At 41.4% G+C, this 27,518-nt stretch overlaps 1 protein-coding gene across 5 annotated transcripts in view; it reads left to right on the forward strand.

The window, feature by feature from the left end:
• The window catches only part of TPMT (thiopurine S-methyltransferase), a 57,948-nt gene that overhangs the window by 5,498 nt on the left and 24,932 nt on the right, over positions 1-27,518 (forward strand). For 3 of the 5 annotated variants that reach the window (XM_063450511.1, XM_063450510.1, XM_063450507.1), the window contains exons 1-6: positions 4,712-4,815; positions 19,488-19,594; positions 19,689-19,781; positions 21,605-21,737; positions 25,708-25,760; positions 26,818-26,892. In XM_063450511.1, the coding sequence (XP_063306581.1) occupies positions 19,488-19,594; positions 19,689-19,781; positions 21,605-21,737; positions 25,708-25,760; positions 26,818-26,892 (461 nt within the window). In that variant the 5' untranslated portion in view covers positions 4,712-4,815. Of the gene's footprint in view, positions 1-4,711; positions 4,816-17,290; positions 17,368-19,487; positions 19,595-19,688; positions 19,782-21,604; positions 21,738-25,707; positions 25,761-26,817; positions 26,893-27,518 lie in introns of those variants that run through there. The other 2 variants (XM_063450509.1, XM_063450508.1) reach the window with 2 other exon arrangements.

A 27,518-nucleotide genomic window follows, 5' to 3' on the forward strand; every position in this document is an offset into this window, starting at 1 on the left:
ATCTCTTCTTCCCCCCGCCCTCCCTGTAATCTCTTCTTCCCCCCGTCCCTCCCTGTAATCTCTTCTTTCCCCCCCTCCCTCCCTGTAATCTCTTCCCCCCTCCCTGTAATCTCTTCTTCCCCCCCCCCTCCCTGTAATCTCTTCTTTCCCCCCCTCCCTCCCTGTAATCTCTTCTTTCCCCCCTCCCTATAATCTCCTCTCCCCCCCACTTGTAATCTCTTCTGCCCCTCCCTGTAATCTCTTCTGCCCCCCCTCCCTCCCTGTAATCTCTTCTTTCCCCCTCCCTCCCTGTAATCTCTTCTTTCCCCCTCCCCTCCCTGTAATCTCTTCTTTCCCCCTCCCCTCCCTGTAATCTCTTCTTTCCCCCTCCCCTCCCTGTAATCTCTTCTCCCCCCTCCCTGTAATCTCTTCTCCCCCTCCCTGTAATCTCTTCTTTCCCCCCTCCCTCCCTGTAATCTCTTCTTTCCCCCCTCCCTCCCTGTAATCTCTTCTTTCCCCCCTCCCTCCCTGTAATCTCTTCTTTCCCCTCCCTCCCTGTAATCTCTTCTTTCCCCCCTCCCTCCCTGTAATCTCTTCTTCCCCCCCCTCCCTCCCTGTAATCTCTTCTTTCCCCCTCCCTCCCTGTAATCTCTTCTCCCCCCTCCCTGTAATCTCTTCTTTCCCCCTCCCTTTCTCCCTGTAATCTCTTCTTTCCCCCTCCCTTTCTCCCTGTAATCTCTTCTTTCCCCCCCCTCCCTCCCTGTAATCTCTTCTTTCCCCCCCTCCCTCCCTGTAATCTCTTCTTTCCCCCTCCCTCCCTGTAATCTCTTCTCCCCCCTCCCTGTAATCTTTTCTTTCCCCCTCCCTGTAATCTTTTCTTCCCCCCTCCCCCCTCCTTGTAATCTCTTCTCCCCCCTCCCTCCCTGTAATCTCTAATTCTCTCCCCCTTTTCTCCTTACCTTCCCTTCCTGTAGCGCGGCCGTGCTCCTCTCCGGTCCGCGGTACAGGAGTTTCTGTTTCCTGTACCCGGCCGGACTGACAGGAAATGCACACTAAGTGTGCACTTCCTGTCAGTCCGGCCGGGATCGCGGACCGGAGAGGAGCTCGGCCACGCTACAGGGGAGGTGAGGCAGTGCAGCAGCCACCTGAGCGCTCTTTATAGAGCGCTCAGGTGGCTGCAGCATTTAAAGGGCGCCCTAGGCGGCTGCCTAGTTCGCCTTATAGGAAGCGCCGGCCCTGTGGGGAAAACAACGACAGACACATGTTGGAAAGGATGCGGTGGCAAAGGCACCTTCGTCCACATGTGGTGGGAATGCCCTGAGGTAGCCAAATTCTGGAAGAGAATCCAGTCACTACTAAAGGAGGTCCTCACACGACACATAGACCTAGACCCCTGGGCGATCCTCTTGTCCCGACCAACAGACGGCCTTCCTAGGAAGGAACAACAACTTCTGAATAAACTCACACTGGCTGCTAGAAGAGCACTTGCACAGACGTGGCTAAAACCCACGGTCCCCACTGACAACGACGTGATAGTTAAAATCAAAGACACATATCTGATGGACAAACTCACAGCCCAAATAAGAAACACGGAAAAATCATTTAAAAAAACCTGGCAACCCTGGGAAGTATATACCAACGAATAACTCCTTGTAGCCCGAAAGGGATTAGTAATATTTCAGTGAACCTATACCCGCCAGGCGCCCTGACAAACACTACACCCCTTCATCCCGCAGCCCCGTCCAACACCCCCTCCCCCCACTTCCCAAATGACCAGTCATCTGGTACACCAGCTCAGTTAACAAACCAGGCTAATGTGCCCACCTCGACTTACAGGTAAAATACACAGCGTAAACTAATTAGGCAACCTAAAAAAAAAAGGACGAAACGCCTAGAAAACTAAGGCTGTGTATGCTCACTGTGGAAAGACAACCACCGCACACACGCGACTCAGCTAGCAGACCCGTAGGGATCCCCCCCAAATTTGAAAAAAACACAAAAGGGCCTCCAGCAACTTCACGGAGACTGTCCCCACCGGGGAGCAACCAGCACAGACATAGACGAACATAACCTTACGGGACGGTCCTACAAGGAGACCGATCCCAACTCAGTAGGAAACCAATCCAGACGCGCTAGCGACCACACAAGGAACACAACAATAAGGACTGCTCTGAGCGTTACACAGACAACCACAAGGACGCTGAACCTACCGGGCTAAACTTAGACCCGCACAACGTTAACAGTTTCACATGCTATATAACCATGTACTGTAATGTTTAGACTTAATTTTTGTTCATGTTTGATATATGGGCTGGTAAAGCCCTAAAAATTGAAAAACAGCACCAAGCGGCACACTAATAAGAATACATATGTAACACCTTCACTCATGTTCTGTATAACGAACTGTATCGTATGTAGATAAGCAGCCCCTGCGTGGGCCATCTCACGTTGTCCAGCCGTATTTGATGCTGAAACAAAAATAAAGAATTAAAAAAAAAAAATAATGAAAAATTGCATGAAATTATGATTTATTTATTTTTTCATTGGGGGTATGCCAATCCTTTAGGTGGACCCGCTTTCTTTATTGGTCTGCACATTTGGGCTCTGCTAGTGACAGGATTCTGGCACTGTCCCTCCCGCCCCCTTTCCAACAGGGGTCTTGTGAGTCACGGTTGAGAGGTATGATTGATTGACAAGCAAGGGGGAGTGTAACAAAATTAATTTATAAAAGTGACAATTCCTTTATAACATGAAAAAAGAGGAAACACTTCAAAAAGCAAGCTAAAGTGCTTTAGGTGTTCGGAGTGGTCCTTTAAGGTTTGTTTGAATTTGTGAGTAGGGGTGTGGCTTGCTGATCTGAGATTTTTAAGGTGGCTTACTAATAACAATTTATACAACTAAATTGTAGTTTATAACAAGGTATCTTATTTACACAGGCTGATTTTATAAATGTTTAGTTTGATTTAACATGTTACTGAGTGTATTATTGAGCTATATTATACACTCAGGCACACATACAATCTGGAGGTCCTAGAAAAGAGGGACATCAGGATAGAAAAGAGTGATAGAGTAATGTGGGCCCTAAATAACGACTGTGCCTGCTAAATAAGAACACAGGATACCCATGACAAAAGCCAAATGGTTGAGATCAGAACTAGGAATCTATCTTGGGCATCCAACAAAATTACTAATACTTCTCAATTGTCCCAGTTTGTTCGGCCCATCCCAAATTTGTGGATCTGTCCCATTTTTGTTACCCTGCCATACCCTGCCCAACCTTTACAGGGCCGGTGCAAGGATTTTTGCCGTCCTAGGCAAAAAATATTTTTCTGCCCACCATGTGACATCACAATGCCCCGCCCATATGCTCTGCCATATGGGCCAACGCCAGTGCTGCACACAGTGTCTTTTATCTGAAAAGCAGTGTGTTTACATTAAAAAGCCTGCAGGCACAGGCTATAGACACCAGAACCACTACATTAAGCTGTAGTGCTTCTGGTGACTATAGTATCCATTTAATGTGAGATTAGTGCCACTAATAATATATTGGATTGCCTACTTACCAACAGATGAGGACAAGAGGATGATGGGCAGTCTGGCTCCACACGTCTGGTGTAGAAGAGGCTCTCTGGAGACTGTTTGTAACAGTGCTCACAACAATTAACGAACAGGAAGCAGCTCCATTTTTTGCTGTGCGCTTCCCTCCTGCCGGTCACCTAAATCTAGCGCCCCCTGGGCTGGTGCGCCCTTGGCGACTGCCTAAGTCGCCTATAGGACGCACCGGCCCTGGTCCTTTAAGGGATGCCTTTTTCCAGCTTTTATGATTTGCCTTTTTTATAGCTTTAAGTGGGCTGGTGATATAAGTACCAGGAGCTTTGGCTGGTGTCCTCACAAGATCACAGCCAATAACTAATGTTCATTGTCAGTGTTATCAGCATTTCTGTAACATTTTCTACAGCGCATTGCTGTATTGCAGTTATAGAGTTATATAACAGCAAGTAATTAACAGCAAAAAAAAATAATATGACAGACAGGAGTTGAAGAGGACAAGTCGCAAAATGTTGGGCGGTTTCTGAAATGTTACTGACTTTTGACTCACGTGTTTTTTGTTGTTGTTGTTTTGGTTTTTTTTTTTGTACTTGTCCTTCACGCTCACTGCCTGGTCTTACAGCCCAAGATTGGGTGAATAATGTGGAAGTGTTACTTTTGCATTATCAAAGTGCAGATTTTAAGAACTGTATTGGTTACTGTGCTTAGAGTGCCCTTTACTTATTACATCTATCGTCCAGCATGTGCATTCAGCCATTTGATTGATACTATATATGCATGACCAACTATTGTAATAGTTGTAGAACTAGTATTTCTATCTTTATCTATCTGTGTGTGTGTGTGTGTTTATAAAGTGCATAAAAATCTCTCCGGCAGAAAGGAGAGCAAAGGTCTATCAATAAGTGCATGAAAGTCACTTAATTTTGTTATAAGAACTATAAACAGCACGTGTTTTATTTATTTATTCTTTGTCTCAAGTATTTTCATTTGTTTAAAAAAGAAATAAAAATGCAGCAATCGGAGGAGAAATCAATGCACACTGCATGTTACTATTGTTTTGAAAATGAGCCAATTTTCTTGTTTTCTACTGAAGATGATTTGCTAGCAAAAAGACTACAGGGTTTGGCCAGTTACTGTACTCAGAGTGGAAAGTGTTAAAAATGTTAATAGAGTAAAAATCCTGTTTGGGAGGAGGAACACACATTTTATGTGTGAAGTAGTGCACATTTTATCCATTCAAGACTGGACTGGCAACATAGAGATCAGGCTCCTCACTTGGATTAACAGGTAACAACAGTTTTTTGTGACAATATAACCTCATTACATATATTTATATAACAAAAGACTAGAAGTGTTTTTTTTTTTATTATTTGTTTATCCCTTTGCAGCAGTGATAGTGTATGGTATAGCATAGTCATTTTTTATAATTAATGTTAAATACCCTACACTATATCTGCTGCATGCATATAACATTGCTTAGTTACCTAATTGCCATTTTTATTAGCAGTGTGTTTTCTAAATGTGTTTTAACTGTCCTAAATCATGTGAAAATATGAAGGAAGAATTAATGCATTTTTGGAATGTCTTATTTCTAAACAAAACATTATATTTCGTAGAATAAATAAGTGGTATTTACTTTTACAAAACAAGTTCACCCTTGCAACTCCCTGCTTGGGAGAGAGTCTTATGTTACATTTCCCTTTTTTTTTTTGGTTTTTTTTTTTTGGTTTTTTTTTTTTATAACCTTTACATGACAGAGGACTGTCAGGATATAAAGGAATCGGCTTAACCTATAGTCATGAAGGGGTTACTCACGGATGACACTGTTTGATATTTTATCACACCCAAGTAGAAGTGGTACAAAAGTCACATAGTTTACAAACTAGACAAATTGCAGATAGATTTGCAATCTGCCATGAATTATGCTGAATCATGCTGAGTTTAGAAGAGTACAGTTTATCTATTTAAGAAAAAAAAAAAAAAAACTGTAAATCAAAAACAAATTGAAATACAAAATGTATGCTCTTCACACTTCTTGTGGAGATGGATGCTACTGAATTCATTCATGTGTCAAAATATATTTCCTGGATCTCATAGGTTCTAGGATTAGCTTCATTGAAAACTATTTGACGCTGCACTGCATAGGAGAGGTTTACTAGGTACACTCAACACATTTTAAAATAGATCTTAATAGGTTTTAAACTAACTATTTAGGTTACAAGACCCCCTCCAATCACATTGGGAAAAGTGTTTTTACTCCCTTTTTTCCCCCTGCCTCCTTGGCTGAGATCATCAATTTTTAGATTTTTTTCTGTCACTCATTTTTTATTGAGGTAGATGCACATAATATATTAAGAACAGTGCATACATTGAAAAGCCTTCAAGGGCAGGTTATAGACACCAGACACCATTAAGCTGTAGTGGTTGTGGTGACTATAGTGTCCCTTTAAGATATATTATATTTGGTGTTGAAAATAAAGCTTTTGTTAGTTTAAAAAAATAAAAATAATAAACTGGCTCCTAACTTTTATTTTTTTAGCTTTCTTCTAGACTCGAAGCAAATTAGCCAAGCCAAGTCGTTATAGTAAATATTTAAAACACTGCAGAATAAGTAAATATAAGAGTAATTAAATAGTAAAGACATACTGTGCAAATACAGACAAATTTCTACATGTATTTCTGTTTGAATAATGCAGAGTCATAGTTATTCAGGAAACGTCAATATATCACTGTGTGTACTTCTCTTCCAGCCATGAAAATAGACTAAAACAAAACCCCCCAAAAAAAAGTAATCACTACAGACTACTTATATTCAAGGTCCCTTTGGTAACATGAAAAACCAATAATTGTAAATTTTTTATCAACCAGTAAAAAAACTAATAGTTTAGCAAGCTTTTAGACAGATGTACTTGCATAGTGAGGGTGTAGATCTCAGTAACTCAAATCAGGGCTGTGCATTTCACATGTTAGTCTAGTAATATTTTATATAGCACCAACAAATTCCACAGCGCGGTACAATGCCTGATCTAGACAATGCAAAGGCCTTTTAGTCATTCACTTTAGTCAGGTCCTGATTTGTTTATTAATTTATTGGTGGAGGGAAAGGGTAGGGTGACATAGAAAAAGAGCATTTACTATGGTTTTATGAATCTATATGTGTGTGTAAACTCTCTGGGATCACAGTGCGTTCTGGTGTCATTGACTATCTGGGATCACAATAATTTCTGCTGTGTCATTAACTACCCTGCAGTTTTGGTGTAGTGACCAGCAGATGACCAGCTTTGGGGCACATGGCTGGATATATATTCAGGATTCCATTGGAGTTTCCACTGGAAGGGCAAAGCATGAGGCCAGAAGTGAAAGAATCCTGCTATACAGAGAGGAATTCTTAGCAGCAGTGAAAGGTGAAGGTGTTTCCCTACCTGAACTGATCTGATTGCAGACTGTGAAGTGGTAAGCTTAAAACCTCTCCCCTTGTTTCACAACAGGGAACCCTAAACTGCTTATGATACCGGAGAAACTGACGGAAGCCAAGCACAGAGAGATGGGCACAGGTTTCTTCAGGAAGGAAGAGATTCTTTATTGGATCACCGATCGGGACTCAGAGGGACTAGTGTCACCAAAATACAGCAAGTTCTGAGCCCCGGACAATAGTGCAGGCTCCTTATATAGGCACATAACTCCTCCCATATTAAGCTCCACCCGCACATTCTCTTGACCAATCAATACAAATAAGAATTAACTTCCTGCTTGACCGCATGGCCTGTCCAGCACAATGGAGGAGGGGAATACTATATCCTGTATTCTTGCACATGCTCCGTACACTACTGATCGTATCTTGCCTCGTGCAACCAACTGATCGATACGTCAGCATATGCACGTACACATGCCACGTGGTAATCTCGGCCTACTAAATCTATTTTTACCGAGATTCCACCACATTCCCCCCTTTGATGCCTCTTGATATTTCACAATTACTTGAGGCATCACTTAACCTTAGTTTGCATACACCGCAAGTTACCTTGAACCAGACCAGACTTATCTTATGATGTGAATCGTCAACACTCATCTTCCTGCATTGGTTCTCCCTGATCTAGAGCCTTATATTTATAAATTGCCATTATCTGTGCAGCAGCCTTCCTTTCTGCTATATTTTCTATCAGGCTTTGCACAGACCTAACTACTAAGGGTATAAGACATGGCAGGAGTAGACACAACATTAAAATCAGTAGGACTCCACCTACCACTGCCTTAAGCCCTCCAAACCACTCATACCAGCTACCAAACCAACTACTTGGATTATACCCTTTCCATACCTGAGTAGGCACATGCGCTAGTTTAACCATATGGCTAGTAAGCTCAGCTATTGCTTGCCCTTCATCATCTATTTGAAGACAGCAATTGCTCAGGTTAAACTTCCCACATACACCTCCCTCTACTGCCAAAAGGTAATCCAAGGCTAATCTATTTTGGTAGACTGCTGTCCTCATCCTGGTATTATGCTTCGCTAGAAGATTGAGCGCTTGTGATGTCTCGTTAGTAATGATCTCAACCACCGCCTGTAATCTTATAATACGGTTGAGCATATAAATTGGGGTTCTATAACCAAAGGTACCGTCCTCTGCCCACGTGGCTGGCCCATAATAATCTATAATACGCTGGGGAGGCCATTCATTATCTTCCCAGGCGCCTATCTCTATGGGTCCCCTTTTCTTCCTATGATTCACATCATACACTTTAACACCTAAAGTCTCACCTGTTTCGATAGGTAACAAGAAGAAGGATGGTTTGAGCATACCCAACACACATGCCCCTTCCCAGTCCTGTGGTAACTCCGAATAGGCTTTCTTACCACAGATCCAGTACAAATTTGCTGGGGCTCTCCAGGTAGATATGATGGATAGATCAAACCACACATCCTTTAAATTGGCGTATCTAGCAAACAGGTTAGATGGTTCTGAGACATTTGAAGCCGACCACCAAGTTGTATTCTTCGTATCATCATCATAAGCTTTTTGCCCTAGACAAGTTAATTCTCCTACAGAAGTATTATACATCATTCCTTTCCTTGCTATGCAAACATAACCTATGATGGAGGTCTTTAATCTCCACTCAGATTTACCTCTAACACTCATATGATAATCGGCTTGTGTAGATATTAATTGGTCAACTGCCTCAGAACCAGACATTACCTCCTTTGCTTCCCAAGGCCATTGGTCTCCCATGTTAGTACCTCCACACACATAGCAGTTGGTAACATTAAGACTACCGGCAATACTTTCGGCTAAATCAATAAACAGGTTTTTAGCATTATGGGGAATCTTATTATCTATGCTCATCTCTTCATAAAAGGAATGGTATACTTGATGAGTCTGGGAGGATACCGTATCAGTCTCTATCCCTATAAACCAGGGGTAGGCAACCTTCGGCTCTGCAGATGTTGTGGACTACATATCCCTTGATGCTTTGCCAGCAATATGGCTGTAAAAGCATTATGGGAGATGTAGTCCAAAACATCTGTAGAGCCGAAGGTTGCCTACCCCTGCTATAAACAATACTGTCCCAGGATCTAAACCCGTCCCATATATTTGAAACCCAAATAAATTACCATATTTATCTAAGAACTTGTCGGGGTTATTTATAAGTATATGGACTGGATTGCATTCCATAGACTTACAATATGGACTGGTAGGCAACTTAGTCACAATCATGTCCTTGTCTACTGTCTGTCCCCAAGTTGCCCACCCCACACAAGACCAATATGGGCAAAAGTTATAATCTCTATTTGGGCATCTAGGACTCACGTACTTATTTTTACTACTGGGACAAATATATTTATCGTTAGACCCATACGTCCTCTCCCATCTAAGATCCCCACATACATTCCACGGCTTTCTACCACTTGATATCGCCTTACACGCATCAAACAGCAGAACACCCGAAGAATGTACGGATTCTAATACCGTCTTATTAATTAGGGTCCCCTGAGGATCTCCATTCCTGAGAGTCAACCAAATTGTACGGGGTTGATACTCTGGACTGAAGCACTTAGGTTCTCCTACTCCTAAATGGCACACACTATATTCTATATTTAGGTATCTACATCTTGATACATCTCCTTTACACTCATATTGCGAATGCCAAATTAGGGTTTGGGAAATATGGTTACCTGTTCTTGTAGTCTTAATGCATACCTCACAGCTAGGAGTGTCGGTACCTCTACCTTCCTGAATATAAAAATACACATATAAAAACATTATTAAGAAAACATCTTTCGTCGTCATCCTCAGTCTTCGTCCGTGCGACGGCACCTCAGCTTCCAGGATGTAAGGGCTGCAGGGAATGGAGTTCTGCTCGTCTTCACAGGGGTCCCTTCGAGACTTTTCCTGGCTTATATACTATACGTCGGTGAGCGGACAGGCTTTATTATGGCCGTCTAAACACTCACTTTACCAAATCTCTGAAACAATAAAATTTGTAATCCACAAGGTTCCTCGTCACTCCGACTGAGTCGTGCGCTTTAACCGGATCTTGCAGGGATTCTCTGGATCTGCTGTAGCTTGCCAAGAATCGACTGCTGCTGGTTTAACCCTGGAGTGATGTATCCACGGAGTCACTTCGGCTACTTTTATCGCTGTAGGGGTAGACAAAAGAACAACATAAGGACCTCTCCACTTGGGCCCTAACGGTACATTATTCCACTCTTTAATCCACACTTCGTCTCCTGGGTGGTAACTATGAACTGGGGGATAAATATTCACAGGTAATCTATCTTGTACCCATTTCTGTACCTCCTCCATAGTCTTACCCAACTCTACAACCTGCTGCCGGGTAATTCCTTCTCCCAACTGACTCAAATCCCCCCTTAAGTTACCAAGTACGGGAGGTGGTCGCCCATACATGATTTCAAAAGGAGAGAGGCCCATCCTTCTGGTAGGTGTACTGCGGATTCGCAATAGAGCTATGGGTAAGAGAACGTTCCACTTAAGTTGGGTTTCCTGACACATTTTAGCCAACTGATTCTTAATAGTTCTATTCATTCTCTCTACCTTACCAGAACTCTGGGGTCTATATGCCGTATGAAGCCTCCACTTTATACCAAGCATATGAGTCAGTTGTTGTAGGCATTGGTGCACAAAAGCTGGACCATTGTCCGATCCTATAGAGCAGGGTAGTCCATATCGGGGTATTATTTCTCGTAACAGGAATCTCACAACTTCTCCTGCTTTCTCTGTACGAGTAGGACATGCTTCTACCCAGCCTGAATAGGTGCACACAACTACCAGTAGGTAACGATGTCCACCCGATTTAGGCATCACTGTATAGTCAATTTGTAAATCGGACATGGGGAGTCCCCCCATAAACTGGACTCCTGGTGGCTTTACTGGTCCTTGCCTTGCATTATTTTTAGCACACGTTACACATCTTCGTACAATGGCTTGAGTTAAGTTGGACAATCTTGGTATGTAGAATTTTTTTCTGAGAGATTCTTCTGTACTATCTCTCCCAGAGTGTGTCCCGTTGTGATAGTTTTGGACAATTTCTACCGCTAGTGATGCTGGAATAACTATTCTTCCATCTTCTAACTGATACCATTTGTTCTCCAAGTACTTTCCAGGTTCAGTCTTTAACCACTCCTCTTCTTGAGCTGTATAAACTGGAGTCCATTGAGACAGCGGAGTTGGTATAAGAGCAGCTATATGCCCCACATACTCCTGTCTTCCCGATTCAGCGGCACGCTTAGCTGTACTGTCTGCCATCCGATTTCCTTTGGTTACATCACCATCTCCTCTCAGATGCGCTCGACAATGTATAATACCGACTTCTTTCGGCTCCCACACTGCTTCCAATAGTTGTAGGATTTCAGCTGCGTACTTGATTTCTTTGCCTTCTGAATTTAATAGTCCTCTTTCTTTATACAAAGCTCCGTGGGCATGAGTGGTTAAAAACGCATACTTGGAGTCCGTGTAGATGTTCACTCTTAAACCTTCAGCCAATTGTAACGCTCGTGTCAGTGCTATCAATTCTACCTTTTGTGCTGATGTTCCTTTTGCCAGTGGCCGAGCTTCTATCACCTTGTCTATTGTTGTTACTGCATATCCTGCATAGCGGATCCCTTCTTTCACATAACTACTGCCGTCGGTGTAATATTGAACATCGGGGTTCTGGATGGGAAAATCACGAAGATCTGGTCTACTTGAAAATACTTCATCCATCACTTCCAAACAATCATGTTGACTTTCAGTAGGTTGTGGCAAAAGGGTAGCTGGATTCAAGGTATTTACAGTCTCTAAATGCACTCTTGGGTTTTCACACAACATTGCTTGATACTTGGTCATACGGCTGTTACTAAACCAATGATTTCCTTTGTAATCCAACAACGTCTGTACTGCATGTGGGACTCGTACATAAAGTTCTTGACCCAGAGTGAGTTTATCGGCTTCAGCTACTAGCAGGGCGGCTGCAGCTACGGCTCTTAGACAAGGTGGAAGTCCGCTGGCCACTGCATCCAGTTGCTTAGACATGTAGGCAACAGGTCTTTGCCATGATCCCAAGTACTGTGTCAATACTCCCACAGCCATTCTTCTTTGCTCATGTACATACAGGTAGAATGGTCGTGTGTGATCAGGTAGACCTAATGCTGGGGCACTCATCAAAGCCTTCTTCACATCTTCAAATGCCGTTTGCTGTTCTTGAGTCCATAAGAAGGGGTCGTGCTCTGTACCTTTGATAGCTGCATACAGAGGTTTTGCCAGTATCGCGTAGCTGGGAATCCATATCCTACAGAAGCCTGCTGCCCCCAAGAATTCTCGCACTTGTCTTCTATTCTTGGGTATCGGTATTTGGCACACAGCTTCTTTTCTCTCTGGCCCCATAATTCTTTGACCTTCAGAGATATGGAATCCCAGATATTTGACAGTTGGCAAACACAACTGAGCCTTCTTTCTAGACACCTTGTATCCTGCCTTCCAGAGAATGTGTAGCAGATCGTGCGTTGCTTGCTGACATATTTCCTTTGTAACTGCTGCTATCAACAAGTCATCTACATATTGTAACAATACACACTCTCCTGGGATGGACTCGAAATCCAGTAGATCTTGGCTTAGAGCTGAACCAAATAGGGTAGGTGAATTTTTAAACCCTTGGGGCAGTCTTGTCCAGGTCATTTGGCGTTTTGAGCCCGTCACAGCGTTTTCCCATTGGAAAGCGAAGATACATTGGCTTTCTGCGGCAATTCGGAGGCAAAAGAAGGCATCTTTAAGGTCTAAGACTGTAAAGTAAGTAGCCCCGTCCGGAATTAAAGCAAGCAGGTTATATGGATTGGGTACAACTGGATGTATGCTAACAACCGCATCATTGACTGCTCTCAAGTCCTGCACAGGGCGATACTCATCTGTACCGGGCTTTTGAACAGGCAGCAATGGGGTGTTCCAGGGGGAAGTACAGAATTTTAGGATACCATACCGTATGAACTTATCCAGATAGGATTGGATGTTCTTCTTAGCCTTCTGCGGGATGTGATATTGTCTTAGGCTCACTGGATAAACCCCAAGTTTTAGTTCGATTTTAATAGGTGGAATATTGCGGGCCAGTCCTGGTGGGTTGTTCTCTGCCCAAACTCCTGGTATGTTGAATAGGGATTCATCACTCCTAGGGTTTTGGCTAGTCAACGCTGTATAAAGTCGCCACTCTTCTTCCTTTGGTACGGATAATGTCATAATACCTGAAGGTCCATTAAACTTTAAGGATGTTGTTCCATTTGGTAGGAACGTAATCTGCGCTTGTAACTTGGATAGCATATCACGTCCCAGCAATTGGACTGGACATTCAGGCATATAAAGGAATTGATGTTTTACTACGTGGCCTCCCAATGTACAGAGTCGACTTTTAAGAACCGGTTTTTCAGCACTTCTTCCAGTTGCTCCTATTACAGTAATAGTTCTTCCAGATGGAGGAGCAACTAGATTAGTCACCACCGAATGTTCAGCACCAGTGTCGATCATGAACGCACTCCTTTTTCCCCCTATTGATACATCGACCATAGGCTCCGCTCGACCAAGGGGGATGGAGCCCGGTCGGTATCAATAGTCCTCCATGACCGTGTCAGCCAATCCTACAAAGTCCCTACCTTCTCTATCGCGGGACCTTTGCGCTGCTGGATAGTACCTATCTTCCCTTATACTTCCTCTGTTCCCATTACTCCCTCTATTACCATTGCTCCCTCCGGGGCCTCCTCTACCTCTCGCTCTGCCTCTAAAGTTTCCGTAACCTGCCCTGGGTTGGTCTCTCTCGTACTGCTCTCTTTGCGGACACTCGTTCCTCCAATGCCCTTCTTCCTTGCAATACGCGCACTGATTCCTACTCAAAGGTTCCCTATTCCATCTACTATCGCCTCTATCTGGGCCCCGTCTATCTACGCCTGCGATCGCTACCGCTAGCATATCAGCCTTTTTACGCATCTTGCGCTCTTCCTCTTTCTTACTTTCTGTTTCCCTATTCATATATATTTTATTCATATATACATATATACCTCCATTAGTTGGGTGATAGACATACCTGCAAACCCTTCTAACTTCTGTAGCTTGCGCTTAATATCTCCGTAAGCTTGGCTGACAAAGGCGGAGTTTACCATTCGGGAATTATCAGCGTCTTCCGGATTAAAGGGGGTATACAAGCGGTATGCCTCCAATAATCGGTCATAAAAGACACTGGGCGCTTCATCACTTTTCTGAATCACCTCAACTGTCTTCGACATGTTAATAGCTTTCTTCCCTCCGGCTTTCATGCCAGCAATTATAGCGTCTCTATAGGCTCTGAGTTGAACCATATCTGCGCCATTTACATCCCAATCGGGATCGGTGTTAGGGTAATGTGTTGCGGCCCATGCTGCTGGATTGGCTTGATTCAAAGCACGGGCTCTATCCTCTAGCGCTTTAATGGCCGCTTGATTAATCCTTGTCCTTTCCTCATTATTAAACAAAGTCATTAATAACTGCTGGCAATCAGCCCATGTCGGATTATGTGTCTGAACTATCGAGGTGAACAGATCGGTCATAGCTTGTGGTTTCTCAGTGTACGAGGAATTGTGGGTCTTCCAATTCAAGAGATCGGTAGTAGTGAACGGGACATATACGAAGACTGGGTCAGCATGTGCCATTTGACCTGCGGCATCGATATAGGCTGACCCAGGATTCAGACGAAGAGGCATCTGATAATGTCTAAGTTGTTGGGTACCGGTCAGTTGTCGGGTTAGTATAGGGCTACGTGGAGGGGCGTCAGTTATGGGTTCCAGTCGGGGGGAAATAGGGCATGAGGATGTGGGAGCTTGATTTTGGGAAAAGCTGGTAAATAGAATACTCCCAGCCGAGCTAGAAGAAGCTTGACCGGAAGTTTGAAGTGGCGCCAAATCAGGATATTTATTCTAACGGGGGCTGGTTCTGGTTCCGGAGGGGGAGGTTTAATACGAGGGGGGGTGGATTCTGTACTAGAGGAGGAAGCGGAAGTGGATGAGGGCAATGAGGGGAGGGGTATAGAACTTCCTGCATTCGCGTTACCTCTTCCTGTAGGGAAGTAAGGGGGTGGCAAAGGGATCTCGGACTCAGGGGGCGTGTCCAAAATGGGCCTAACCACAGTCCTAGTGGACAAACAAGTCCTAGCCACCATGAGGCGACATTGCTCCTCGTGGCATATCTGAATCCATTTTGGCGAATCGTTTACGGCCTGTCTCCAACAATCAATATATGGAAACTGCCCGTAAAGTTCAGGCCTACCCGATACAGCCACGTGTACACGCTGTATCAGGGTTGGATCCAAACTACCACGTGGCGGCCATGCCGCAACCAAAGTAGGCCACTCCCTAGTGCACAAGGTGACCAAACGTACAGGAGACATTTTAACCCCAAAATCACATGTTTTGAATCCCTTTTTAAAATTCTTTACCATACAACCTAAGGGATCCGGAATCGTTGACTCCGACGCGCCCATACTTATCAATGGAACGTCGTTGACAACGAATACTATGCACGCGTACTATTCAACAGTCACACCCGTTTCCTCTGGCAACAGCACCACGTGGTACGGTTACCAAGTGAAACGTACACAATAACACAATAAACACTCAGGGAATTCCCGTACACACATAGCTGTTACACCAGTCACTAAATAATCAATATTATGCCCTTTGGCGAAACTATACAGTCACCCACGCTATAATTCTCTATATATGAATTACCCGTCTATAACACACCCCAGTAACATCGTCTTTTACAAATAGCGGTTACAGTACGGTTAGCATAGGTCAAAGCACAATTTAAGGTCACAATACAATTATTAGTGGTTATGGTGTTAAACATGCAATAGACGACAATGATTAGTACTTATATACAGTGTCAGTAAATATACAGGGTTATGGTACCGTGCACTATGATACAGCAACACACTATTAACACTCTCGCTAGACGGCTGAGCTCGCGCTATCTAACAAGATATACACTTTACTAACAATCTTTATCACATTTACAATCCCAACTAAACTATTGGCCAGTACCTTGAATGGACTACCTAAAACTATATACACACGTTTTGGTTAGCCACACTGCCCAAGCACCACATATAGCGAGCTAGAGGACCGAATTTACACAGGCGCCTCTTAGTCGATTACTATCAAAAATCTAGTGGGTTCCAAATTTACACGCCTTCCCACTTAGCCAAGATAGGTTGAGAGCTAGCGAACCGAATTTACACAGGCGCCGCTTAGTCTCCCGGTCCCTCCGACCTAGCGAACGTAATATACACCCTAGAACGCTAGTCTAGACAAGACACCGGTGTCCGGCTAGGGCTATTTACACCAGAACCCCGCCTGACTAACCAAATCAAACGGTCTTACTAAAGAGCGTTCGATTGAGCGGTGCGCCTTCGCTCCTTCCCTCCGACAGAGGGGGCAGATTCCATACACAATTCAAACCCCTTATGGGCCTACCGCACAATCGGTATACCCCTAGTGGGTCTGCCGTCTAAAACAGCAGTTGTCTTACCTCCTCGTTCCTGAACCTGAGTTCACACTCATCGACGGGGACACCCCAGCACTTCTTACGTAGAGGCCGATGATCTCCTGGACAACAGACCAGTGGCGCCGAGACGAAGGGAGGTCCACGCAGAAGTTCAGGGGTGCAGCCGTAGAGAACGTGGGCAAAGATAGACCGTCTCACGCCTCTGCCTCTCAGCTACCGTTGAACGATGAGCTTCCCGGCCAATGCACCAAATGATACCGGAGAAACTGACGGAAGCCAAGCACAGAGAGATGGACACAGGTTTCTTCAGGAAGGAAGAGATTCTTTATTGGATCACCGATCGGGACTCAGAGGGACTAGTGTCACCAAAATACAGCAAGTTCTGAGCCCCGGACAATAGTGCAGGCTCCTTATATAGGCACATAACTCCTCCCATATTAAGCTCCACCCGCACATTCTCTTGACCAATCAATACAAATAAGAATTAACTTCCTGCTTGACCGCATGGCCTGTCCAGCACAATGGAGGAGGGGAATACTATATCCTGTATATCCCGTCTGCCTCTAGGGTGGACCGCAGTATCGATTGTGGGTGAATGAAGTTCATTGTCTATTGCATTATTATTTGACTGCATTTATTTCTGTTATATTCTTGCATGGTGTTTTACTGTGCAATACAGAGTTATATTTGAGTTGGCTCTGTGTCAGTTTTTATTTCTTAGCGGGACCTCGCATCCATACCCTGGATGCCCGGCTGGGTTGGAGGCACTGCCATGTCCCCCAACTCGCAGGAAGCGTAGACTCCGGATCGCCCTGCAGAGCACAAGGAGGTAACTGTGGTAAAGGACTACAGGGGTATAGGTGGGCCTACGCAAAACCACATGTATAATGTTTTAGGCTACCTGTGTACATCTAGAATATTGTAATGGAATTGAATTGTAAATTGGTGATATTCTCACTGTCACCATTGTATTCACACTAAAGATAGTTATATATGTAGTAATATTAAAAAACACCTCAAAACCGTCAGGTTCAGGCTTTCATACATCTGTATCACTGCTGCTGCTCTAAAAGGTGGCTGAATATCCATTGTTGAAGCTAAAAAGAAAATCATCCAAATGTGTTATGCGGGTCTGATTGAACAACCACCTAAAGGAACATGATAGCGTTAGGAAAACAAATCTATATTTTAACACTATAGTGTTCCTGTGCCTACTGGTAAGCCAGTCACACAAACCCTAGGTGCAAAAGTTTTAAAATAAAGTTTTACTCTCCCCACAGGTGCCATCCCCAGGCAATGTCCAATCCAATGCTCCTCATAGAGCACCGCACTTGCCTTCAAACTTTCTTATAGGAAAGCATTGAATCATTCCGCGTCATGTGATCAAGTTTTACTCGGTCTGTTCCACCGAAGCGCCTCTAGTGGCTGTCAGTATGACCGCCACCAGAGGAGAACTTAAAGGGACACTATAGTCACCAAAACAAGTTTAGCTTATTGAAGCAGTTTTGGTGTATAGATAATTTCCCTGCAGTGTCACTGCTCAATTCTCTGCCATTTAGGGGTTAAATTACTTTATTTATGCACCCTAGTCGCACCTCCCTGCATGTGACTTGCACAGCCTTCCTAAACACTTCATGTAAAGAGTCAGCTAATGTTTACACTTCCTTCATTGCAAATTCTATTTAATGTAAAATCTTATTATCTCCTGCACTTTTGATTGCTAGACCCAACAGAAGCATTCTGTGTATGATTAAAGTTAACTTTAGAGAGCAGGTATATTTCATAAATATTGTATCTTCTTTTACAGGGAATGACAGAGCCGCTTTAATTCTGTAGCCTGCCTTTGCACTTTTTATAGTAAAATAACACATAAGTGTTAGGAATACAAACCTGTATTGCTAAGGAATATTTTAAAGGTTTTATACCAGAACCACTATATACAGTAAGGGTTTTGATAGGGTCATCTAGGCAAGGTAACGAAGGAAGAAACCCTATATTAAGCATCAAATGCTCCAAGCAAAAAAACAATACTTCCTCTAAGGAAAACAGAAGTTTATAACCCTCTTAGAGGCAGTATTGGTTTTCTGTATTGCTAAGGCAATAGGTTCTTCCTCCCTCTCCTCCACCCCCATTTGCCATTAAAATGAATAATATGCAGGAATTACTAAACTTTTTACCTCTCTGCCCCCACAACATCATGGAGGAGGACTGGCCTCCACCATCATCTGCCAATTTCAATGCTCTTCATGCATGGTGAAAGCTCTGTGCGCATCCAAGCTTCCCATAGGAAAGCATTGGGTCAATGTTTCCTATGGGGGCTTCTGTGTCACATGGCCTGAGTTTTACCCGATCACTTCTGTGGAAGCGCCCCTTATAGATGTCAGGAAGACCGACACGAGAGATGTGTTTAATTGCTATTTCTGGATGGATTTAGTGTTCCTTTAAAACATCCTCTACAATCATTATATGTATATGAATAAAGCACATGATACAAACCGGCTCTGGTTTTAATGAAACTTTTATAATCATCGTAGTTTGCGAGTGGATGAATGTAACCAGCAGACACATTGAGGGAGAGTTAAGAGAGGGGATCAAATATATTTATTTGAATACATTTATCAAAATTTTTGAGTAGATTCCAGCACCTGTAAGGCTGCATAAAGTTGCATTAATAATACATTAGCAGTAAGTTAGTGCTGGTCCTAAAGTTGAAGAACTACAACTCCCTTGATGCTTTGCCAAACCTTAGGCTGAGAAAGCAATGTGGTCATTGTACTTCTACAACAGCAGTAAGTCTACTTGTTGTACGTCTTTTGCATCTCTCTGGGTTTTTTTTATGTTTTTGTTTTTTTAAACATAATACAATATTAGTGCAAAATTTCAACAGTTTGTTTTACCTGTTATTTGTTGTTGATTTAATTTACCGGTATTTCTTATTTTTTTCAACAGATGATGGAAAGCTCAAATCAAGTGCAAAACAGAGTGATGTCTGAAAAGGACTGGATAGACATGTGGGAAAAAAAGAAAATTGGATTTCATGAAGCGGATGTTCATAAGTGCGGTTTTAAAATACATTTAATGTACTCTTTATCTTCTATATTAATTAGAGCTTATAATAATATGTGACCTGTGTCTCTTTTTATTTTAAAGATTGCTTATTGAGTTTCTAGATGACATGGTGAATAACAGAAAACAAATTAAGATTTTTTTCCCTCTTTGTGGAAAAGCAGTGGACATGAATTGGTGAGTTAATATATATTTTTTTTATTTGTTTTCAACCAAGTTCAGATATCTTATTGTGTTGTAATCGGTTTGTGTAATATGCATGCATTTTAAATTTAAAGTAACCCCTACCTCCCCCCAATGCATTGAATACATCATCTATCACAGAGATACATGTTGTATTCATTGTAAAATATATAAAACTCACTTCATGGGATGTTACTCTCCTGTAACACCCACCTGCAGTCCACCTGTTCTCTTGTTTCATTTGTCTTGCTTGTAGACACATTCCTTTGCAGGCAAATCTCCACTGGTTTGAGACTCCTTGCTGCTGGTTAGGGCGTGAAAGGAGACGGTTGGCCTTTACTTTAGGGGGCAATATGACATTCAATACCTCATACCTAAAACCCATTGGTGGAGGGGTGAACAATAGCATGTTGATCCCCCCCCCCCCCCCCCCAATTGATTATTAAATAGTCCCCATGGATTAGGGTAAGGGGGCACAGTTAATTAATATATTAAGTCATCAGCCACCACACGTGTGGGGCTGGGTGTGATATTAAATCCCCTACGTTGGGAGCAAGGAAGCTTTAGCAAGTCCCCCCATGCTGTTGTTTTTTGTTGTTTTTTTAAACACCTACTGGCCAGTGACAGGCCTCCTCCAAGTATTTTACATGTGCCATTTCAGAGTGCATGGGCAGCAATAACTTCATTTTTAATTAATAGTTGATAGGTTTTAGTTGCAGTGACTTTAGTAAATATAAGAATTGGCATTCTGCTTGGAATTCAGCCATTTTCACAGATGTTTGTCCATCTGGACTTATCCTTTTGAAACATTCAAGTAAAACGAGTGGATCAGACTACGCTGCTTCAGACAACAAGTGTTTGAAAAGTTGAACAGGCATGAACAGATTGTAGGGATGATGACAATAATGCTGTCCAGTTTTTGTTGGGGGAAAAAACTTGGATATTTTTAGAGGTGAATATTTTTTATTATTACGCAAGTGCAAATTTATGCATTCTTCTTATGTAATCCAAGAAGAGAGAAATTCCGATCCTTCTTAAAGGAACACTATAGTCACCAAAATTACTTTAGCTAAATAAAGCAGTTTTAGTGTATAGATCATTCCCCTGCAATTTCACTGCTCAATTCACTGTCATTTAGGAGTTAAATCACTTTGTTTCTGTTTATGCAGCCCTAGCCACACCTCCCCTGGCTATGATTGACAGAGCCTGCAGGAAAAAAACAGGTTTCCCTTTCAAACAGATGTTATTTACCTTAAATAATTGTATCTCAATCTCTAAATTGAACTTTAATCACATACAGGAGGCTCTTGCAGGGTCTAGCAAGCTACTAACCTAGCAGGGGATAAGAAAATCTTAATTAAACAGAACTTGCAATAAAGAAAGCCTAAATAGGGCTCTCTTTACAGGAAGTGTTTATGGAAGGCTGTGCAAGTCACATGCAGGGAGGTGTGACTAGGGTTCATAAACAAAGGGATTTAACTCCTAAATGGCAGAGGATTAAGTAGTGAGGCTGCAGGGGCATGTTCTATACACCAAAACTGCTTCATTAAGCTAAAGTTGTTCAGGTGACTATAGTGTCCCTTTAACCCCTTAAGGACACATGACATGTGTGACATGTCATGATTCCCTTTTATTCCAGAAGTTTGGTCCTTAAGGGGTTAAAGTATCCTTTAAAAAAAAAAAAAAAAATCTATATTTTTCCCATGTGTAGTGATCCTTCTATTAGGAAACATACATTTTACTGTTCTAAAATGGTTATGGCAGCACTAAAGGACATATTTGCAATACATCTTCTAATTATCTTGCTCATGTTTCAGGTTAGCTAAAATGGGACATACAATTGTTGGAGTTGATGTCTGTGAAGTGGGATTAAAGGAATTTTTTGAAGAGAGTAATATTCCTTACGTTGAAGAAGCAGTTCCCGGGATTTCTGGAGCAAAAGTGTTTAAGGTTTTAATATTGCTTTGATGTTATTTGTCTTATGATAATGTACTCTTAGGGCCAGGGGAGTACAGAGTAACCCTAAAACTCTGTTTTTAAATTTAGTTTCATTGCATCAAAATAGTGCTGAGAGCTGTAAAAGTGTGTGTGTGCGTGTGTGTGTCTAATATATATATATTACAGCTGCGATATGTAAGCTTAATGGGGTGGGGTATGCACTAACCGCATTGTCACAGACCCTTATTTTCACATGTAATAAGTAAAGACCACCTTTACCACCAGATTCCTAAAATCTGACTTGTAGCATATTAAAATTCAAATTGCAAAATGGAAGCTAAAATAGCTTATCTGGAAACATTTTCCAACTGTGCTATAGCTGCCACTTTATTATTATTTTTTTTAGATTCATATTTACTTTTAAGGTTTTAATTTGCTACATTTTGGAGTTTAACAGACAGATTAAGCTGTTATTTATTACATGCTAATTAAAGGGACGCTACAAAGGGGTTAAGGACACATGACGTGTCTGACACGTCATGATTCCCTTTTATTCCAGAAGTTTGGTCCTTAAGGGGTTAAATTCAGAGATTGCACTTGTTTGCGCGTAGTGTTAAAAGCTTTGCACCATTTTTGATGATCTAAGATACAGTTAAGCTCTATTTCCCTTTTTTTTTTTCTTCTGGGGAAGATTATTTGAATAGTTTATCATTCTAATCACATCTATGGCTTTCGCTAAGACCTTCGGGACTACCTCATTTGAAAAAATATATTTTAATGACTTTGAGACATTTTTCATTGGTTGAGTCAGATGTTTTTGTAAGAAATATTTAACTCTGAGGTATGGAAAGATTTCAGAGTTAGGTCATTTAAATTGTTGAACTAGGGTTTCAAAGGGCATCAGTTTATCTTAATACAATAATTGGGATACCTTATAGATACCCCTCTCTCTCCATCTAGATAAAGATATATCAGTTATACTTGATTCAATACAGAAAGCTTTAGGAAGTCTAAGACAGCATATTTAATCCCTATTTTTCTTTTACTCTCTTCCCAGACCGGAATCACTTGCTCCAGTATTTTATTGTTTTCAATAGGAACTCCCATTGTTTACATTTTTTAGTATTCAAAATCAGACAAGAACTGTTTGTAGCCGAGTTCTATATATATATATGGGTTATTATATTAGCCCAGTAGTAATATCTCATGTTTGGGAAATTTAGACCGCCGTCTGTCGGTTTAAGAGATAAAGCTATTCTATTTATTCTGAGTTTTTTCCCTCTGCTGATGAAAGTTTCAATATTATTTTGTAAGATTGTTAACCAGCTTTCTGGGATTTTGAGGGGGATCATATGGAAGAGAGAGTTCCATTTAGGTATGATATGTATGAATTCACAACATGAATGCTTCCCCACCATGATATCTCCAGATGTCTCCAATCTTTGAGTACTTGATTTGTTATTTTCAGTAGACTCATAAAATCAGTCTGTCCAGATTTTTGGTGATCCAAATTTCCAAATAGTTGAACATGCTACCTGCCCACAAAAATCCGTATTTCCTACTAATTTCAACCCTTGTGTCATTATCTAAACCAGTACTCATTAAAGTTGTCTTAGCATTATTTAGCTTGTAATTAGCTACCTGACTGTAGTTCTTAAATTCTCCCATCATATAGTCTAAATAATTTTTTAGGTCAGTGATTGTAAGCAGAATATCGTCTGTGTACAAGCAGATTTTTAATTCAAGGATCACTATAGGGTCAGGAACACAAACATGTATTCCTGACTCTATAGTGTTAAAACCACCATCTAGCCCCCCTGGGCAATCATGCCTCCATAAATATAACAAAATCTTACTGTATTCAAGTGAGAAGCTGTAGATCTGCATGCTGTTTGCCTCAAAAAGAAAACAAGCAGTCTGCTGACATCATCAGAAGTGGTAGCCGGACCCAATCACAGTGCTTCCCCATAGGATTGGCTGAGACTGCCAAAGAGGCAGATCAAGGGCAGAGCCAGCATGATTCAAACACAGCCCTGGCCAATAAGCATCTCCTCATAGAGGTGAATTGAATCAATGAATCTCTGAGGAAAGTTCAGTGTCTGCACACAGTGGGAGGAGACACTGAATGTCTGGATGCATTTTAGGCAGCCATGACACAGGAAGGATCTCTAACAGCTATCTGAGGAGTGGCCAGTGAAGTTATCACTAGGCTGTAATGTATACACTGCATTTTCTCTGAAAAAACAGTGTTTACAGCAAAAAGCCTGAAGGTAATGATTCTACTCACCAGAACAAATTCAATAAGCTGTAGTTGTTCTGGTGACTATAGTGTCCCTTTCACTATCTCTCGTCATAACACCCTGTATTTTCGGATTATTTCTAATATTCACCGCAAGCTGTTCAATGGGAAGTACATACAACAGGGACAGTGGGCATCCTTGTCTGACGCCATTATTTATTGTAACCCAGTCTGTGCAAACATTTGGCCCCACCATTCAAGCAGAGGGATTTTTATACAATGCCATAATTGCATTTAACATCGTACCACTGATATTATAAGATAATAATACCCGTTCAAGGAATTTCCAGCTTAACCTGTTGAATGCTTTTTCAGCTTTGATTGCTATGGAAAGGAGTGGTATGTTTTTCTTTATGGAGCTATCAAGGATATTTATGACTCTTCTTGTATTAGAACCTGACCATCTGCCTGGTATAAAACCAATTTGATCAATAGAAATTAATTTCTTTATTACATCTTTGAGGCGGTTTGCTAAAAAGGATAAAAATATTTTGACGTTGGTATTTATTAAAGAAATGGGATGGTAGCTAGCGATCTCCGTAGGATTTTTACCATGATTCAAAATCTAGTCATTTCATCTGGGAAGCTGCCTGTCTGAACCGCATTATTAAACGTTAGGGCCAAGTGTTTGCTCAACTGGGATTTGAAGGTGTGAAAACATAAATTAGTAAATCCGTCTGGTCCTGGTGTCTTAGACTTTTGCAGTTTGGAAATAGCAATTTCTACTTCTTCTACATGAATAAGTCTATTAAGGCTGATTGATTGCAACCAATTGATCTTTGGAAGCTTGGTATTGAGTAGATATTGATTTATAGAATCCAACTGGGTATATTCTGGGAGATTATATAATTTACCATAATAATGCTTAAAACTGTTTCCAATGTCCTTGGAATTTATAAATGTTTTGTTGTTATAAACTATCTTTGTTATGCGCGAATTGGCTCGTTGCTTTCTCAGCTTGTTGGTTAGCATTTTCAGTTTTGTTGCTTCTACAGTAGAATTTGAGCTTTAATTTATTAATATTGTTTAGAATTCTATTATTTAAAAATTGTGAGATTTTATCCTGCATATCTATAATTTTCCTGGCTTTTTCAGGTGAGGGATCTGCCTTTTATTTCTGTGGATAACTTATACAGAGAAATATATAGATCAGACACCTCTTTAGCTTTATTTTTATAGTAATCATGGTTCATTTTAATTAGATAACCTCTCAAGACAGCATTAAACGCACAGCATGTCGTCAAGAAAGATCCATCTAAGGGATCATTCTCCTTAAAATAACAATCAATTAGTCTTTCTAATTTATCTCTATTATCTCTGTTAATTTATCTCTATTAAATTATATTATAATTGGCTCTAGAAGAGCAGGAATCTAAATCCTAGGTTCATATTAGACAATGACCGGCTGTAAATACGAGTACAACGGGACAACTCAATGGTTTAACTAGAGATACTGTTTGTTTAATGGGCATGGAGCCTGCACATACAAACACTACTACGGGGTATGAAAGTCCCTCATTGGTACATAGTCCTTTTGGGTCCGATGAGGATGTAGGAATCCTACAAAGAATTACTAAACTTCATTTTTAATCTAGTGTAAGGTTTGTTCACAGTATAATGTGTGTATGCCTGAAAACCTTGCTTGTGTAATAAATCTTACATTGCCCTCTCTGTTTATTGCAGAGCGTGTCTGGAAATATTTCATTGTATTGCTGCAATTTATTTGATCTAAATGAGTAAGTATTAACTGTGTTTGCGAGTGAAGTGAATAACATTTAGCTCTGTCCTACTCTCCTACTATACAAGTCTATCTGAAGTAGACACATTAAAAGAACACATCCTGGTTTGCTGACATGTTTGGTGTAAAGCATTTTGTGTTTATGAACAGTTTTTTTTTTTTTGTTTGTTTGTTTTTTTTGTCTCTCTGCAATGCCCCTCTCACCTGTTCTGGAAAATACAAACAAACTCATATTTATTTACACACACACAAACATTCATACAATAAGGTAACATTCATGTAAGCACACACACTCATATTCATATACAAATGCTCCGATTCATACACTCATTCATATACACTCACATTCATACACAGACACATATACACCTGCACGCACATTTGATTTGTATTTGGCTCATCATTCCTGGTGTCCACAAGTTTTCTTATCTGATCAGTCTGTGCACTGATTCCACAGCTTCCTGCAGCTCTGTACAAACACCCAGGCTGGGATGATGTTACATATTGGTTCCCAGCTTTAGTACAAGAGTGGCGATGGAGCTGTCCAGTAAGAGCTTAGACTGATATCAGCAGCTCCCCCACCACTTGCAAAGTCTGTATCTGCAGAGAATGCACTTGCCAAGTGACAGTCACCACTGGTGAGGAGGTACCTGCTCTGGCAACAAGGGGGTGCTCTGTGCCCCCTGTCATTTGTCACCCCTGGGAACCAGCCATGGAAATTTGGAACCAAACTGTGTATATGTAAGTCTTGCAAGTGAAAGAGATTTACTTGACTGTTGATAATGTGTTCACTGTCCATGTGCGTGAACTACTGAGTGGGGAAGCTATCGTTCCCCATATGACGTCAGTCACAAGATCTTAGTTTGGGCTATCCGTAATGGGAAAATAAAGATAAAACTCATTGGATTGATAATTATTTAAAATGTTTTTAAGGGACGGCTTTCTTATGCTATAATATCTACAATAAGGTGTTTAACGTACTTTAAGTGTCCCTTTAACTGTGCAATTTTAAAAAACGATGTTTTTTTTTAAAATTATGATTTTGTTGTTCCTAGATCAATTGTGGGCAAGTTTGATGGCATCTGGGATCGAGGTAGCATGGTAGCCATGAATCCGATTGATAGAGAACGGTTAGTAATTTCTGTTTTTTTTTTTTATATTGTGAAATCATATCTTATTTCCAGGCACTAGAGGTAAGGTAACTATCCGCTTTATCAAAGAATCACAACAACTTTTTTTTTATTCTAAAATTGTGAAATGATAAATTATGTGCTTCTAATATATCTAATACAGTCACATTTGTTGGATATTTTTGACTAGATTAGTTCACATTAATAAGGACTGTCAATAAACTCTGAATTGTAGTGAATTAACATCTGAAATGCAAAGCGGGAGATAAACTAGCCAGTTTGGGATTATAACAGAGTTGGGGAATTCTTCCACATGAACAATTTTATAAGCAATGTGTAAAACAAAAATTTAAGAAAAAAAACTAGACTCAAGTGGCTCTCTCACATCTGGAGTCTTTGCTAATTTTTCAAAGATCCATGATGGTGACTGCTTAGCTTGGTGTCTGGCAGACGCAGGGTGCAGGAGAAGGTAAGTTTTACTTACCTGAATCTGTCCAATGTGGCCGGAGCTGTTTTCTTCCTGCCTTTTCCTTCTCCGCTTCTGATGCTTCATCTCACATCCGCAAGAGTGTAATACTGAGTTCTTTGGAGGATCCTGCAAAGATGCATTATCTTTTTCCCTACAC

Source organism: Pelobates fuscus, chromosome 4, assembly GCF_036172605.1.
Source record: "Pelobates fuscus isolate aPelFus1 chromosome 4, aPelFus1.pri, whole genome shotgun sequence".
NCBI classification, from domain to species: Eukaryota; Metazoa; Chordata; class Amphibia; order Anura; family Pelobatidae; genus Pelobates; species Pelobates fuscus.